Source organism: Myxocyprinus asiaticus, chromosome 1 (genome assembly GCF_019703515.2).
Source record: "Myxocyprinus asiaticus isolate MX2 ecotype Aquarium Trade chromosome 1, UBuf_Myxa_2, whole genome shotgun sequence".
Lineage (NCBI taxonomy): Eukaryota > Metazoa > Chordata > Actinopteri > Cypriniformes > Catostomidae > Myxocyprinus > Myxocyprinus asiaticus.
In genome coordinates, this window is record NC_059344.1 from 54,406,605 (window position 1) to 54,425,762 (window position 19,158).

The 19,158-nt window shown below is 36.2% G+C and overlaps 1 protein-coding gene across 5 annotated transcripts in view; it reads left to right on the forward strand.

The window, feature by feature from the left end:
• LOC127434567 (protein phosphatase 3 catalytic subunit alpha-like) overlaps window positions 1-19,158 on the forward strand; it is a 150,640-nt gene that overhangs the window by 108,221 nt on the left and 23,261 nt on the right. For all 5 annotated transcript variants that reach the window (XM_051687421.1, XM_051687505.1, XM_051687583.1 and 2 more), the window contains 5 exons: window positions 3,485-3,624; window positions 6,278-6,355; window positions 9,568-9,662; window positions 16,457-16,582; window positions 16,758-16,829. In XM_051687421.1, coding sequence (XP_051543381.1) covers window positions 3,485-3,624; window positions 6,278-6,355; window positions 9,568-9,662; window positions 16,457-16,582; window positions 16,758-16,829 — 511 coding nt within the window. The remainder of the gene's footprint in view (window positions 1-3,484; window positions 3,625-6,277; window positions 6,356-9,567; window positions 9,663-16,456; window positions 16,583-16,757; window positions 16,830-19,158) is intronic.

Below are 19,158 nucleotides of genomic sequence, written 5' to 3' on the forward strand. Positions count from 1 at the left end.
ACCCAAAAATGAAAATTCTCTCATTATTCACTTACCTTGATGCCATCCAAGATGTGTATGACTGTCTTTCTTCAGCAGAACACAAATAAAGATTTTTAGAAGAAGAAAGAGCTCTGTCAGGTCCTTATAATGCAAGTAAACGGGTGCCAAAAGTCACATTTGGGCAGCATAAAAGTAATCCATGCAACTCCAGTAGATCAATGAATGTCTTCTGAAGCAAATTCATACGTTTGTGTAGAAAAAAATAGATTATTAAAAGTTATTAACTTTTAAAAAGCACTTCTTGCCAGCAGTTGACGCATCACGCAGCTGTTGCGTGAATTCGGAAGCAGCGCTTATTTACAACAGAAGAACGATCAACCATTGCCATTGCCATTTTAAACCGCATCAGAGCCCTGGACTGAAGCGCCGATTTAAAGTTAAAAACGTTTTAATTATCGACTTGTTTCTTACATAAATCTATTGATTCGCTTCAGAAGACATTCATTGATCGACTGGAGTTGTGTGGGTTACTTTTATGCTGCCTAAATGTGACTTTTGGACCATCAAAGTGCTGGCACCTTTACTTGCATTATAAGGACCTGACAAATCTCTATCTTCTAAAAATCTTCATTTGTGTTCTGCTGAAGAATGACAGTCATACACATCTGGGATGGCATCAGGGTAAGTGAATAATGAGAGAATTTTCATTTGTGGGAACTATTCCTTTAAGTGTTCAAATGCATTCTAACATTTGTTTCCTGTTTTCATAATATTCTGAAATTCTGATGGAGTTGACAAAATGTAATATTTTTCCACCTTATCCCTGTGTTGTACTCTGGAGCCATTTTGTTTTTTTCCTCAGTTGAAGCTTCCTCTATAACCTAAACTAAAATACCAAAATTTATCCCACAATTCTAACAGAAATTATCATAATAGGAATGACAGTGTTGACATGTTAAGCTGTGACCGCAGAGATTTAAATATTTTTTGTATAAAATATAAAAAAATATAAAACTTTCTAGACCATGTGTCCTACTGTTGCATCCACCATGAGCAGGAAGTGGGAAAGGGGAACTCAGAGATATAGACAACCATGACATTATCTGATTTATTCAGGATTATAAAACAATCTGACAGAGTTGACGTAAAGTGAGGACACAACTTTGATAGACAGATTTTTATGGAAAATATAATTTAAAATTTGCCATTTTGCCACAGCTTTGGAGGTATGCTTGGGGTCATTGTCCATTTGGAAGACCCATTTGCGACTGAGCTTTAAATTCCTGGCTGATGTCTTGAGATTTTGCTTCAATAAATCCAAATAATTTTCCTTCCTCATGATGCCATCTATTTTGTGACGTGTACCAGTCCCTCCTACAGCAAAGCACCCCCACAACATGATGCTGCCACCCCCATGCTTCACGGTTGGGATGGTGTTCTTTGGCTTGCAAGCCTCACGCTTTTTCCTCCAAACATAACGATGGACATTATGGCCAAACAGTTACATTTTTGTTACATCAGACTAGAGGACATTTCTCTAAAAAGTAAGATCTTTGTCCCCATGTGCACTTGCAAACTGTTGTCTGGCATTTTTATAGCGGTTTTGGGGCATTGGCTTCTTCCTTGCTGAGCAGCCTTTTAGGTTATGTTGATATAGTTCTCGTTTTACTGTGGATATACAGTAGATACTTGTCTACCTGTTTCCTCCAGCATCTTCACAAGGTCCTTTGCTGTTGTTCTGGGATTGATTTGCACTTTTCACACCAAACTACATTCATCTTTAGGAGACAGAATGCGTCTCCTTCCTGAGCGGTATTATGGCTCCGTGGTCCCATGGTGTTTATACTTGCGTACTATTGTTTGTACAGATGAATGTGGTACCTTCAGGCATTTGGAAATTGCTCCCAAGAATGAACCAGACTTGTGGATTTTTTTTTCTGAGGTCTTGCCAGATTTCTTTTGATTTTCCCATGATGTCAAGCAAAGAGGCACTGAGTTTGAAGGTAGGCCTTAAAATACATCCACAGGTACACCTCCAATTCAGTACACCTCTTATCAGAAGCTAATTGCCTAAAGGACTGACATCATTTTCTGGAATTTTCCAAGCTACTTAAAGGCACAGTTAACTTAGTGTATGTAAACTTCTGACCTGCTGGAATTGTGATATAGTCAATTAAAAGTGAAACAATCTGTCTGTAAACAATTGTTGGAAAAATTACTTGTGTCATGCACGAACTAGATGTCCTAAACGACTTGCCAAAACCATAATTTATTAATATGAAATCTGTGGAGTGGTTAAAATTTCTTTTTAATGACTTCAACCTAACTACCGCAATCTTGCAAGCTTTACTGGACTTTACAGCATCGCTTCACCATTGCAATCCAAACACATAAATCGGCTCTTTAAAATGCCAAAAGTACAGTTGACTGCACGGTGCATTTGATACTGTATATGCCCTGTTATAATGTTCTTCTCCATCATTTAGTCGTCATTTCATAAATTACTGCTGCCATTATGTACGCAAACCTTTCTTTTGAATAAAATTCCAGTTACTGCCACTTTCTGTGGGTGGGAATAGTGCAATTTTAATGTATAATGTATTTTTATTTTTTTTTCATAGGTGAACTTATCTACCATTAGCTCAGAGGTTGTTAATCAATGGCATATGCTTCTGTTGAAGCCATAATCTGCATTTTTTCTATTTAATTTTTAAGAAATTTTGTTTAATAGCAGTAATTCCTAGTTGAGAACTACATTACCCATAATCCTGAGGAGAAACGCTTTACCAATCAGAGAATCACTGCCTCTGCAACGACCACCCACCCGCATGACTTTCTGTGAATTACACAATCGAGTTGGTCTTTGTATGTAGTCTTTCTACATCCTCAAACTACATAAATATTTGCAAATGTCTGAATATTTTGCAATAAAATTAAAATATCAATAGTTTTATATTTTTCCATCATTTTTAATTTAATTATGTAATTCGCAATGCTTTATGGCATTGTAGTTTATGCCCCCCATGAGAAACAGTCTTGTACCGTTGTCTTTTTGTCCAATTTTCAAATAAGTTTTTGCTTCACATCAAAGTTTGTAATGGCGTGATTTACCTCAGAGTTGGTTGGTTTGGTTCATGGCTTAGAACTCTTTTATAAAGGATTGCATGATATCCCTATGGAAGAAATGAATGGAAAAAAAAATACTTGTGGAACCAAGACAGCTGAAAAAGTTGCGTCTGGAAATAGTGCTGAGTTTTGTAAATTACAATTGTGAATTAGCCTAATTTCTCTTGGACAAAGGTGTGTTTGTGCTTAAAGAATGATAGTGACTTAATATAAACATGGTACAGTGCCATTTCTGCACATTTAGGGCCTACCACAGCTGTTTAGTGAATTCACCCCATTGTGTTTTTACCATATGACTTATTTATTTTCTGTTTTCCACTGCATGATTTAATCATGTAGTACTTTTGAATGTATATAGTGTATTTGTTCTTTCCAGTTAGACAGATTCAAAGAGCCTCCCGCATATGGACCAATGTGCGACTTGCTTTGGTCGGACCCGCTGGAGGACTTTGGCAACGAGAAGACCCAGGAACATTTCACACACAACACAGTGAGAGGCTGCTCCTATTTCTACAGGTACCAAAAAACCTATCAAGCCATTATCGATAAAAGCAAAACAGAGAGCACTCTACACAATGACATGCAATGCTTATGGTCATTAGCAGGCTCAGTCTACAAACACACACTTACAGTTTTTAACATTAAACACTTTGCAACCCTAGACAGGGAATTCATTGTAATAGCTTGCAGTGTGTAATATGTGCATAATGACTTAAATGGGCGAACTGACACAAGTACAACAAATTCAATGGACTGCTACGGTGAAGTAAAATGATTAGGTGTATTTTCTTTTGTGTGCAGCATTTTAGGCTTTTGTATTGCCTTTGCCTAGTAAATAGGCTTGACATTTCTCCCTCATCTACATCTCCCTATTATAGAATTGAAATAGCCCAGATGGGTCTATGAGCATGAATATATAGAGGAAGACCCATTATCCAATGGTACTGTTTGAGTTGCTAGTGACTGCTACATAAAGATAATTTATATTTGATATCGACTTTGTCTCAATAAGGAGTAAATGTCATATGCCTGCCTGCTATAGAATGGCAGCAGAGTGGAATTGGCTGTGTGAATTCAGTTATCAAACAACCCCACCCCCAGCAGGCCTGATGGAAATATCACTCTGTTGGTGGAAAGGAATTATTGTATAGGATAAGCTCTATTTTAAAGAAGGTTATATAATTTTGATAGGACTAAATGGGACTTGGAAGATTGGATATAACCTTTTGTTGGCTAAACAAAAGATATTGCAAGCTGTTGACACCTTAGATGCAAGGGAGTAGTAACAGGCCTGCCTTTAAAACATGAGGTCCGTGAAAAGCACATCTTAAACTGAAACACAAACTCACAAAATCTCACATCAAATGGGTACATATGCTTCATTGAAGTGCTGTTAACCTAAATTAACACTCATCAAGCACCAGTAAAAATTGGCTTTGGAGGGTGAATGAAACCGTTACTGGCCATTAACTTTAAGAATTAAAGCATAATGCATGATTTAAATTGCAATGTTAGAAAGCTAATGTGAGCCTCTCAATATAAGCAAATCAAATCAAAAAGCTACAGTAGACCATTCTTCTTAAGAAAATATTGCACATCTTTCAAATTGCTTCTACCTCAGTGGAATATTTACCATCAGACATTTAGCTAGGAAATCAATAGTTAGTTTTCTTTTATTGTCATAACTGTGTAACTCCATTTGACTATATATTCCTGCCATTGAGCCAACAACACAAAAATATGAGAAACAAAATCATGGGTCTTTCATCCTCCAGTGATATGTACAGAAGTTTCATTTAGAGATTATCTAGAATATGATGCAGCAGGTGAAACAATGACCTGTGCTGTTTGCTGGATATTTGTAAGGGAAAATAATGAAATGTAATTATGAAAAAATGCTGTTTCATAGCTGCCATGAAATATTTATGGATGGTAAATTTAATCTTCAACAGCTGTTTGAAAGAAAAAAAAATTAGCTCTACTTATCCAGTATTTATCTAAATATGTTCATTTTAGATTAACGCCTCATAAATGAAAATCTCTATCCGAGATAGTAGTATTATTATTTATTTTTTATTTTGAAGTTTAATTTTATTCGGGCCACAAGGGTAATTCGGTAAAGCACATTATTCACCAAGGCATGTGTCAGTGTGTTTAAAAGGTCCTACTGACTTAGACTTTTAGAATGTCAGTATAGTGCCATTTTTGAAGCTCTGGTGAAATAGCAATATAAATTGCAATTTTTGTGTTCCTCTATGGTAGTTATAGAGCTGGTGCTTGTTAACGTAAAGGAATAGTTTGCCAAAAAATGAAAATTTGGTCATCATTTAATCCCCCTCATGTTGTTTCGAACCTGTATAGTTTACTTTCTTCCATGGAACACAAAAGGAGATGTCCAGCAGAATGTTACGTAATGACGGCCTCAGTCACAATTCATTTAATTGCATATTTTATTTCCGTACAATGAGAGTGAATGATGACTGAGGTTGTCATTCTGCCTAGCATGTCCTTTTGTGTTTTCAGAAGCTATATGATTTCGCAACATCATGAGGGGATATAAATGATGACAGAATTTTCATTTTTGGGTGAACTATCCATTTAATTGAAACCGTATCTGTTAATTTTTATCAATGAACTAATGCCAATGATGACTTTAAACATACAAGGAAGCAACAGACTTGGCTTTATTTACTATTGATTAGAGCCTATATTTATGTATCCCACCCCATGTTTCTCTCGTTGACATTTAGGCTCATGTTTATAGCTCGTCATGCTTGAGGAGATAGTATGCTAAAGACAGCTTAGCTTAGCAAATCGCTATACAGAAATGTTTACCACAAAATGTTTAAATGTAGATTCTTTTGGTTGTACAAATGTATGACCAAGTTTTGTTGTCCTTTAATGCAGGAGGTATTTTATCCATAAAGTATTTATGCTGTGTATACAGTCATTTTTATTTATTTTCTTTTTACCCCTAACAGACATACATTGTACCGTTTTAAAATTTCCTTCATGAAACAGTAATGAATTTGTCCGAGTTGTTGTCTCATGAACATTATTAAAATTAAATTGCATCCTTGAACTAAACTGTGGTAGCCAAATCCATTTGCCTTCAAGCTGTATAGTCCAGCATTATTTATTTTCAACACCCCTTTCCTCATTTTTCCAGTTATCCTGCTGTGTGTGATTTTCTACAACACAACAACTTATTATCTATCATTCGAGCCCATGAAGCACAGGATGCGGGGTAAGTTTGACAGCATACATCTTATATTTTTTTTAGAGATAATTTATTTTCTTTGTTGTCAGTAGCAACTGGTTAAGTTTCAGAGACTGATATCTCTTACACAAACATTGCTTCTTTATTATCTTTATGAGATTTGTAAATCATGCCCTTTGAATGAGATAATTATCCTCTATTGTGATAATTTAATGTGCATGTTGAATATAAAAACAAGATGAATTCATTGGCATTGAAGATGAAACTGATGTACATTGTCCACAGTTTAATTTTCCAGTTGCTTTAAGCTTAAAGCTTTGCTGCCTTTAATTGACTATCAGCACTTTCCCATTGCAATCCCCTCCGATACAGCCGAGAATCATTGAATTCCATGTATACAGTAGGAACATGCTAACAAAGTGAGTTTGTGCTTTCTACTTGAAGGAAATACTTTTAATAGTCTTTAAAGTATTGTATTACAAGAAGGGGCCTGTTTGCTTGAGCTTGCTGTCCAATTTCATTGTTTGTATATGTTGTACTCTGCCAGTCTCTTGGTCCCTGATTATAACAGCAGGTTGGTGAAAATTAGAGCAATACTAATGCAAGCTACATTCTCTTTAGTAGACACTTTTGATTTAGAACTTCTTACAGTGCACTGATTGCAGGTAGAGTCCCCCTAGAGCAAAGCTGAGGTGAGATGTCTTGCTCAAAGAGTGCAGTAGAAACAGAAGGGCTGAGATCACAGTAACCCCAGCTTAAGAGTCAGCGCTGCAAACTTTGTATTTACAGCCCAGCACAGATCCTTAATTATTAGACTAACACCATACAGGAGAATGAGAAATTATTCAAAGTATTGCAGATGATTGCTACACGAATCAGGTTAGAAACATGGTTTGTGACTATGAAATTTATGATGGAGGAGATGCTTATTGCTGGTGATAATGGTATAGGTGATGATTAGTTCTGCAAATAAGCAATTGCCAGACTTTTGACTATCGACATAAATTCTGCTTTGCAGCTTATTCTGCCAAAAACCAGAATGACTCCATGTCGACAACATGTAAAGCGACCAAGCACTAATGATGCACCAAAATTAAAATTCTTGGCCGAAACTGAAAATTGTGGACACACTGGACTGAAAATTATTATTTGAAGTTATTTTAAATGCATGGAATAGCTAAAAAATAAAAAATAAAAAAAATAAAATGACCAAAGCTCTGCTATGAACCATACGTGGCGCAAGCTGATAAGTTTGTGACATGGGACATGTTAAGCCAGTCGGTTCGCATGTTGTAAGCCATTTGCTCCTTTGACAAGTAATCAGGTAGCCAATCAACTCGAGTCCCAATATTTAGCCTTTTCTTTTTTCACCATCGGGCCGTACAGTTCTCGTCGCAAAATTTTACCATTCCATGCTGATCCAGGCCAGTTGCCAGGGTTATGCTCTCTTTTTCCAATGTAGTGCTGTGAAATCAGGAGTATATACGTAGCAGATCTGTATTTTGGTGACGGCGTGAGAGGTAAACGTTGGAGCAACTGCGCTATTGAGGATGATCGCATGTTCCAGTTTTTAGGACTGCTTTTTTCCTTGATTTTTCTCTGCTAATATACTACGAAAAACACAGCCCATGTTGCAAAAAGGAAAGCAATGAGAAAAAAGCAAGAGGATTATCATCATTTGCTGAATGTTTGTGTATGCCACCGGACACAAACACACAAAGGTAAAAGTTCCCAGACCATCTAAAAAGGATATTTATTGACAAGTTATTATATAAGTATTATATGAAAATAGTTTGAGAATATATTGATTCATTTTGAGTTTTAATGAGCTAGTAATCTACCTTGTTGATGAAAAAGATGTGTAGAAAAATAAATGAAGGCTACAATACTTGTTAAATCATCATAAAATCATGAAGATACACTAAACACGCTTTTTTCATTGACTTTTATTAACTTCACCCAAATATTAGTGAACTTGGCAAGCTAGAAACAACTGAAAGCGCTGTAAGTTACCTTGGCGTTGGTCAACTGATGGCACATACTAAAGCCATTCCACAGGGCACGGTTGAGAATGGTTGTGCACGGTTAGCTAACCGTGCTGAGAATTCCATGCCGAGAACGGTTTATAATTGTGCCTTGCCTGACCATGCTTCAGTGGAAATGCTACTGGAACCGGACTCAGAACCGTTTGGCCAGATGGTGGAAAAGCGGCTTTTGTCTAACATTTAAATAGCTCAGTTTCGCAGATAAGCCAGTTTCACTGTAGCGTGCTGCTAAAGTCTTTTTCTCTGAAGCCCACCTCCACCCCAGCACAAACATTGTTTGTATGTTTATTTGTGCAGCAGCATGTTCATACATGCTAGATGCAGTGTGTCTTGATTTTTGTTTAATTGTGCAGCAGCAGGATCATGTCCACATGCTCAACTCAATATGATTGTGTATGCTCTAGCAGTAGCAAGTCTCCGTATTTGCTCTGCAGCAGCAGCGTGGCAGCGAATATGTCATAACCACATTAAAATGCCAAATCTTTCCGAGTTGTCATGGCTGAACTGAACAAATTCTAAATATTCTATTTTTCTAAGTGATCGCACTTATTCTAACGAATCAGGTGGCGTTACTACCATAACATTACGACTCCAACAACTTTAAAAATATTGGATAATATTTATAAAATGTCCTCTAAATAAACTATAGATTTTAAAATGTACTTTTGTCTAATATAAGCACATCTTTACCCAAAAAAGTGCTAATAAAGTAACCGTTTATTAGCCGTTAAATATTTCAAAAAATTGGATTTTAAAGTATCTGTTTCTAATACAATTTTCGACCAAGATTTTCAACCATCCTCTTTTAGCCAAATATTTTTTGTGGCCAAAATTTCTGTGCACCCCTACCAACCACAGTTTGATTTGTTTTTATACACAGTTTATGAAATAAAATACATATAAACTAATACATAGATACTACCAAACAACAAACATACTCAAACATAAAGGAATAAAGCAAACTTGCTTGATCCATCTATGCAACAAATACCAGTCTTACCATCCTGTATCCCTACAACAACTATGAGGTGATGCACTGTTTTGTAATATTAATATAGAGAATTTAGACCAGTCATTGAAGAGATTGAACAGGCAATTAAACAACATTTAACCACAGCAACATTTAAGACTGCACCCCTTATGTAATGAGACCTGAAAAAAAGAAGGAATTGATGATGTTCTTTCTGTCTACAGGTATCGCATGTACAGAAAGAGTCAAACTACGGGCTTCCCTTCTCTCATCACTATCTTCTCAGCTCCCAACTACTTAGATGTCTACAATAACAAAGGTATTATGCACACATATGTCTGATTGATGTACAGTGTGTGTGAGCTGACTGCGGGCCAGAAGTCCTGGTGTGGTTTGCAGTCTCCCCACTGAGCTGCAAGATGGACAGCAGCAAGTTAGTCAGCACTTTGAGAGAGTGAGAGAAAGCCATAGAGGAGGCGATTTTGCCAGGCTGCACTTTTGTCCATTTGCAGATTATGAATAGGTGAAGATGGATCAGTCGGTACAGTACAGAGTATACTCTCTCACACTGCGGAACACACCCACAGAGACCTTGATGTCATTATGTGCTCAGTGTCTGTCAGCAGCATCAGGTCTGGGTGGGCATATGTCTCCATCTATATTTTCCTCACACTGCCTATAGGTTTCATTTTACATCTTCATGCCAAGTACACAGTTAAAACACTGTTTTGAGATTAAGGACAACACTATATGAGTGTGCTCCAATGGTTGTCCTTTCATAAAACAAAGATAGACATGAAGTGGTCCCAACAAGTATTCTGACAAATTAGTTCCTCTCAAGTTCACGCAAGTTACCTAGCAGTGTAATCACATTAAATATATGTTCCACTAATATTTGACAACCACAAAGTGTTGTTTTACTTGAAAAGTTTGCTTGTCCCATCTTTCTTTTAAATAAATGCTTCTTGGTTTGCTATTTTACTCTGTAATGCAATGACATAAATACCGTTTTATGCATGTATTTAAGTATCCAATTATCTAAATACTTTTTGGGTTCTCTGTTATAAAACTTATTGTAATAGAACATAAAACAGTGTAGAAGTTTGTTAAAATTGCACTTTTGTCTTTCAGATGGGCATCTAGAGGTATTTAAAGAAAATGCTTCTTTTCTTTTTTTTAAGTGTCTGTTTGAAAAAGTAGTTTGCTACTGGAAAAGCTACACTGTTTTAAAAGCAGCTGAGCTACTGTCAAGCTACTGAAAAATTTAGTTAAGTTAGTAGCATCGCTACTTGTAGTTAGCTACTCCCCAACACTGTACAAATCCACCATTTGGACTCGGTATGGGTTTAGCTTGAAAAGTCTGGGGGACCGAATCACCTTTTCAAATAGTGCGGGGGACATGTCTCTCACATCCCCCGCGGCTGCTACGCCCTTGCTTGGCTCCTTAGTTGTTGTTTACTTTTGGCTCTCTAATAGTTCACCAGTTAAACATCTGATCCATGATTTACCAAGTCAAAGCTAATGAGCTTAAAATAGCTTGTCATGCATTAGTAATTACTCCCCTCTGCACTGGTGAATAAAAGTTAATGCTGTAATGCCATTATAAGATGCAGTACATTGCAGCAACATTCCTGAACTGTTTGGTTTCATCTAACCCTCGATAATAGTCTATTTGTGTAAACAGCTTGTTTATTTCTGGAGTGGTTTTCTTTTGTGATTTGATTAACATATTGACAGCCCTAGTGTAAATATGAGCATTTTAAAATCCTCAGCATTTTAATCTGAGGGTCTTGCTTGACCAGCATATGTGAATTAAGCAGATGAATATGAAGGAGGAGTGAAGATCGAACCTTTTTATCCACACAAATGGAGTCTGGACGCGAGCTTGCGAGGAGATTGATGGCCAATCGACCACTGCTGTAAATCTAGCAGGATGGGGGGATTCCCGGGTTATCCATCACGCTCAGGGGTTGCAAGATTAAGCCCCCAGCCATTTATCATGCTTTGACCATGAGTGCCACAGCCCTGACTGTGCAAATAGAGTCAATCAAGCAACCCCTGAAAGGCACGCAAAACCAAGCACGAAGAGCAACAGATATAAGACAGCCGGCTCAGTGATGGTTTGCCAGGGTTTTCTAGTGTCACTAATGAAAGCGTAGCCACCATTTAGGTCTCATAATGAAGAATATTGCAGAAAGCCACAGGGGTAGTGGACAATGTCTCTGGAAACCTGCTGAGCTCATTCTGGGTATTGATAAAAAAGCATAGGGTTCCTTCATCTGTCAATGACACAGGCTAAATAAGAATTACCGCAGATTCCACGCTTTGATCATTTTTGTGGCTGTTGCCAGATATTGAAGCGAGCATCCTAATTTCAGAGAAATATAATGCTGTGGTTTATGATTTTGATACTACATGCTTTTTGTGTTATTCCATAGCATGAGACATGTTACCATGACAACATAGCAGCAAGTATCTTAGATAAAACTGTTCTGCCCCTTCAAATATACATTTTGTCAAAATTTAGTTATGACAGAAATCAGGTCTCTTAGACAATGATCTGTCCTGTGACAGACGGGTTTGTATCAACTGTGCTCAGATTCAGAGAAAACAGTGCAGAAATTGCAGTAACTATGAAATCCACATTAAAACCAATGAAATTTGAGACCATTTTTCTCATTTTCAGTGTTGGTGTAGTTGCTGCATTTGTAAGGCAGTATTGTGTTTACTTGTTGGTGTCATGGGTCACTGGGAAAGCCTGGGCTTCCTCTGTGGGCCTGAAAGGTTTTGGCAGAGCAGGGTCAGTTGTGGGCAATGTGTGCGCTGGAATGAAGAACAGGATGAAGTTATGATGCCAGATGGAAAGAGGAAAATTTTCCTCCTCAACGTGGTTGTGGCTCTCACATGGGACTTCCACACACCGAAGAGTCCGCTGGGAACAGATTTCAACAACCCGGTTTTTATTGCGGCTATAGTGCTGGAAGTTTACAAACAAATGAAATTAGGTTCCTAATTCCCTGGAAATGTCATCATAAATGAAACATGATAATTAGTTATTAAAATATATAACAAGTGCTGTTTATCTGCATATTTAAATTTCTCTAAAACTGCTTGCCAAGTTAATTAGCAATCATTTAGTGATTGTATAAATAGTGTTCTATGGTGAGACATGCTATGCTTCATGTACAACTATTTAAACAACATTTTGTCTTTATTATTATACAAATATATTTATGACCTCATTTTAATTGAGAGACTACATGGAATATACTGTTTGTGCTTTTAAAAAGCAGCCACTTAAAGCGTCTCTACCTACTAGATATTCAGGATTCCCATGGGAATATCAGGGATTTAAAAAAAAGGTGATTTCCAGGCTCTGAAAAGTAATGTAATTCTTAGAAATCATGGAAAAGCCATGGAAATTTCTATAGTGAATATCATGTTGTTGTTGTTGTTGTTTTTCTAGCTATGCTTGACTTGAAAATATTTCATTGGCTAGAACTGGCTCTTGGTGAGTGCAGTCTCTGTAAAAGAGAATTTGTTTTCACAAACAATTGGAAAAGTCATGGACATTCAAAAGGTGAGGCATCCCTGTGTGTAGAGTAGTGATTGTTCATACAAAAACATCTTTTGCCCCATATACCATTGGCCTGGTTGTTCTCATTCAGTCTTTCACTTACAGTACCTGGTGGAAACACCTGAACAAGAAAGGTAGGGGGTCATAAAGACTACTGAAGTAGTCGCTTCAAGATCACAGGGTAATAGATTTTAGGACCTCAGGAAGTGGTTATTAAAGGTCATAGAGTGGCAGTTTCAGTGTCACGGGTTGATTGACCTTCGGATCCCTGGGACACCTGTTCAGCATTTCCTCTGAAGTGGCACCCCAAACTTATTTTTAAATTCTTATGTCTTAATATTTATTCTTATTTTTATTTTCTTGTTCTTAAGTAATTTCAAAATTAACTTTTATGTATCTTTTATTTTCTTTAGCATTTCCATGTAAAGCACTTTGAATTAACACTGTGTATGAAATGTGCTACATAAATAAACTCGCCTTGCCTTACCCTTCTGTATCCAAGCAGACCCATTTCAAACAATAATTTATGATCAACTGATCCAACACAGATTGTCCTTCATATGCAGAATGGGCCTGTGATATTAATATACAGTTTATAGTCACAAAAGTGATTTAGAATGTAGAAAGTGTTAAGGGTGCACCAGAGACATCTAGTGGTAGTGTGTGGAACTGCATGTGTTATGTTTTTCTTTTCCTCTTCACTTCTCAGTAATTCCTTGTAAACATTTTTAATTAAACCCTTAATTAAATAGGTATATTGTTTGGAGGAGAGTTATGAGTTTCTCTCTCTCTCCCTCTTGTCAGGCAAACTTCTGTGCTGTTTTTGTGGGTGGACTTTAAAGTCAGCATTTACGATGTGGACCATCACCTAATTATAAACTGCTGAAAGATAATATTTTATCCAATTAACAAGATGTTGTAATTTCAGATTGCACACAAGCCAGTGAGATGTATGGTTAGTAGATGGTGAGTGACATCGCGTTTATGTTCATGGTATCATAGGGTCTTTTATGTCTGGCATTTGACATGTGATTGGCACTTGCTAGTTTACACTCCATGTTTGACGACTTGCTATTCTCAAACACTACTAAGATGATGAGACGGGAAAGTCCCCCTCCATGGGCTGTAATGCACGGTGTCGTCTTTCGGCAGATCTAGGGCACACACACATGGGTCGCCACGGTGATACTGACAGATTGATGATCATAGGGAGTGAGCAACCACCATGCAGATTGAAACTTCTGTTTTCATGAAAATACATGAAAGATACTAAAAATAGAAGACATTTTCTGGTTTGTCAAGTGATGTATAGAGATATTTTTGCATTTTCCCTTTTCGGATGGTAATACCATGGTACTTTGAAACAGGTCTTTACATGGTACAAAATGATTACCATATTCATACACCGGAACATGGTATTTGCATAGTACTTCAGAGAATACCATGGTATTGCTTTGGTACTTGTCCAAAAACATGGTAGTACCAAGGTTATAATTATTATATTTAATTGTTTTTATTCTTTTATTATTCTTTTCTTATTTATTTATTTTGATCACGTTGACAGGTTCTTGTTCCCGAGTCATGGTAGTTCTAAGAAAGCCATTTCAATTTTCTACAACCAATATCAAGACCATACATGCACAACACAACAAAATAATGTTTTCCTCTCAATCAGCTTGCCTGCCTTTTTGTAGATGAATGGCTTTCTATCACCTTAAGAGCCATATGTGGGTGTTTCTTTAACTTAAGGTTCTTTTAGCACTGTGGATTTCTTAATTCTCCCAATATTTTATTTTTGTCATCATTTGAAATATTTATTAATATTTTTTGTCAGTGTATGTAAATGTATCAATGGAGATTTATGCCATTTATTTATTTTGTTTTCTGAATGTCCACTACAGTGTCATTTCCACCACATCTCAAATTCTGTATTGTTTAATTCTGTATTGGGAATGATATTCTTAACATTTTTTAAATAAAATGGCAGCCTCCTTTATCTTGCTAATGCTAATTTCCTAGCTAACATTTTATGTATCCTAAATACACAAAATGTAATAATATTTTCACACTTTTTGCATAATTTGGCAAAAGTATGGCTTGTTTGAAAATTACGCCCAAAAAAAATACTTGTCTTGAATTTTCTTCTTTTTCTTCAAACTTCACATTTTTCAAAATTCATCTCAAGCATGCTTTTTCTGGCACTTTTGTTGAATTGATAAACAAGTACACTAACTTAAAAAAAAAAAAAATTGTAATTATTATTCATAATTATTATAAGTTTTTTGTGTGTTGAACTGTGGGTCACTTTTAAAAGTATGTTCCGGAGTCAATTCAAGTTCAGCTCAATCGACAGCATTTGTGGCATAATGTTGATTACCACAAAAATCAGTTTCGACTTGTCAGTCCTTTTCTTTAAAAAAAGCAAAAATCGAGGTTACATTGAGGCAGTACAATGGATTTGAATGGGGGCCAATCCGTAAACGTTAAAATACTCACTATTTCAAAAGTATAGCCACAAGACATAAACAATATGCATGTTAACATGATTTTAGTGTGATAAAATTGCTTATTAACCTTTTGTGTATAAAGTTATACCTAAAATGACAATATAAAAAACTTTACAGCTAAAATAACACACAGCTTTTAACAGAAGAATTAATGTGTGCTTTTATTAAAATATAAGCTTGAGATTTCTCCCTTTAACCCCTTAAAAAATTGCCAATAATCACTTTTATTGGCCACATTCACTTCCATTTTAAGTGCCTCACTGTAACCTCAATTTTTGCTTTTTGTTAAAGAAAAGGAGGGACGAGTCAAAATACATTTTTGTGGTAATCAGTATTTTGCCACAAATTTCGTCGATTGAGCTTAACTTGTATATACCCGGAACATTCATTTAACTTTTGAACAACTGATAGAAATAATTTTCACTTAATAAAGATAACAGGTTTATGTTTATTTCACACATTGTTTAGATTATCATAATTTTAAACATGAAATAATGTGTATTTTTATAATAACAAATTTGAATAGTTTAATGTTAAAAGTCTGGGACAAGGCTAAAACAGTAAAAACAATACATAAAAGGCATTTAAATAGTACCAAAAATAAATGAAGGCCTGCTAAAAAGTTTCCAGTTGTAGTGAGACATGCTTATAACAAAAAGCAAATAGTTGAAATCTGTTTGTTTTAATAAAAATCAACCCCAGGGACATGAAAGTGTCCGAAATTGAAGAAACATCTATGTAGGTGTTGCTGAAGATTTGTAATCGCTCTGACTTCGAGTGATGAGCATTGAGAAAGACAGTGTGGATGTATGTTGAACAGCTGTAGGAAAGAAGCAGTTTTCTTCTGACTCTCTAAAATGGCTGATGGACTCTTTGAGGGTATACCGACAATTTTAACAGATGGCTTGGTGTATGTGTGCGCATCTTCGACCGTGTTGAGTTCTTATGTAAAATTTGACAGAATACAGCTGGATTTTTCACACCTTCCCATGTTCTTTTCTCTTTTCCTCTGTATCTCTTTCTTTCTAGCTGCTGTGCTGAAATATGAGAATAATGTCATGAACATCCGTCAGTTTAACTGCTCTCCTCATCCCTACTGGCTGCCTAACTTCATGGACGTCTTCACTTGGTCTTTGCCCTTCGTTGGGGAGAAAGGTAAACCATTTACCCCACAACAGTCTACAGATTTTATGCTCTATAAATGCGTTCCCATCTGGGACTTAGATACAAACACCAACACTAATGCTAATAATACACGCACAAGCGTTACACTTGACATCGTGGCATAACATTTTCATTCATTCGCAAATTCACTCTCTTGCTGTTCTAGTCACTGAGATGCTGGTGAATGTTTTGAGTATCTGCTCCAACGATGAGCTGACCACTGATGAGGAGATAGATGGTAAGGAATTCAAGGCATTCACAAGCACACACACAGCATGCAATGTGTCTACAGCAGTACAAAAGTATTGAAATGTGTCTTGCAAGTAAAGTGTGTATTTGGTTAACAAGGGGGCGCCCTCCAACTTTTTTCCTTCCAAATACATCCAGAACACTATCTTTTGCCCTCGAGTTATCGGGATGCAGCTGATCTTACAGTACTACATCTCAACCCACATTCAGTTCATCAGACAAAAGGGCCTGATCTCCATTCTTTAACTACCAAGGTGGTTGAAGTCTATTGGCTAAGGATTGTTTTTTTTTTTTTGTTGAGGAAAACATTTAATAGTAGTGCATCACGGTCGCACTTCCCCTGCAATTAGTTACTTTGCCTAAAAAGTGTCCCTTAAATGGCAGCCAGTAGCTAACTAATGTGTAAATCTACGTGATGTTGGCAGTATAGTAGATTCACCCATGTACATCAACAGGAAATTCTTGTCTTGCCATATGGAACGCCTTCCTCTTCCTAAATGCTTTTATGTCAAGTTTTATTTTAAGTTGTAAGCCAGATGAGGTACAATAGGGCATATAGTGAAAACAGGAACAGAGTATGATAATATGGTTTAGTGTATATTGTACACCAGGAATTGTATATTGTAAACACGAAGCTGCTGATATCGAATATACAGAGCAAAGACTTTTATTATTGCATTGAAATAAGACTTTTTTAGTGGTGCTTGCTAAGACTATATTTTTTACTTTTTCTAAACCCCTCACCCTAAGAATTCAACTTCGGCACCTAACGATATGTGTTACAGAATGAAAGATTCCTCAAATCGAGCACCTTTTTGCAGAGAGGTTTGCTATTACTAAGTGATCAAGCTCATTTATAAAATTAACTTGACACAGATAAAGTGGGCAAGAAAATCACAAAGACTTACATTGAAGTCACATTTTCTTTTCAAAATGACAAAATGAAAAAAAAAATGTATTTATATATATATATATATATATATATATATATATATATATATATATATATATATATATATATATATATACATACACACACACACACACACACACACACACACACACACTAGTGGCCAAAAGTTTGGAATAATGTACAGATTTTGCTCTAATGGAAAGAAATTGTTACTAGTCAGGACATTAATAACATGAAAAATTACTATTACAATTTGAAAAAAATTGCCGCAAAAAAAAAAAAAAACTGCTTTCTCTAGAAACTTGTCAGTCAATCATTGTTTTGAGGAATGCCAAAAAACTGAAGATTTCTTACAAAGGTGTACACTACAGTCTTCAAAGCCAAAGGACAGCTGGCTCTAACAAGGACAGAAAGAGATGTGGAAGGCCCAGATGTACAACTAAACAAGAGGATAAGTACTTCAGAGTCTCTAGTTTGAGAAATAGATGCCTCACATGTCCACAGCTGACAGCTTAATTGAATTCTACCTGCTCAACACCAGTTTCATGTACAACAGTAAAGAGAACACTGAGGGGTACAGACCTTATGTGAAGAATTGCAAAGAAAAAGCCACTTTTGAAACAGAAAAACAAAAAGGAAAGGTTAGAATGGGCAAAGAAACACAGACATTGGACAACAGATAATTGGAAAAGAGTGTTATGGATCTTAACCCCATTGAGCTTTTGTTGGATCAGCTAGATTGTAAAGTGCGTGAGAAGTGCCCAACAAGACACCCACATCTTGGCAAGTACAGGAAGCTTGGGGTTAAATGTCACCTGAGTATCTGAACAAACTGACAGCTAGAATGCCAAGGATCTGCAATGCCATCATTGTTGTGCATGGAGGATTTTTTGATGAGAACTCTTTATAGTAGTTTAAGAAGTTCTGAAAAAATAAATTCAATTGTAATAGTAATTTTTCACAATATTAATGTCCTGACTATACGTTGTGATCAGTTGAATGCCACTTTGGTGAATAAAAGTATATTATTCCAAACTTTTGGCAGCCAGTGTTTATATATATATATATATATATATATATATATATATATATATACACAGTACTGTGCAAAAGTCTTAGGCACATAAGATGTTTCACAAAACAATTTGCCTTAAGATGGTTATTTATATCTTCAGCTTTAGTGTGTCAATAGGAAATATACTTGTTAGACTCCCAAACATTACTTTTGCAAATAGAAAAGATTAGAATAGAAGAACAGGGAGCCCTGCAACAGATATCATGGCCCCTACAAAGCCCCCCACTGAACATCGTGTCTGTTTGAGATTACATATAGAGACAGAAGCAATTGAGACAGCCTAAATAGATAGAAGAACTGTGGCAAATTCTCCAAGAAGCTTGGTACATC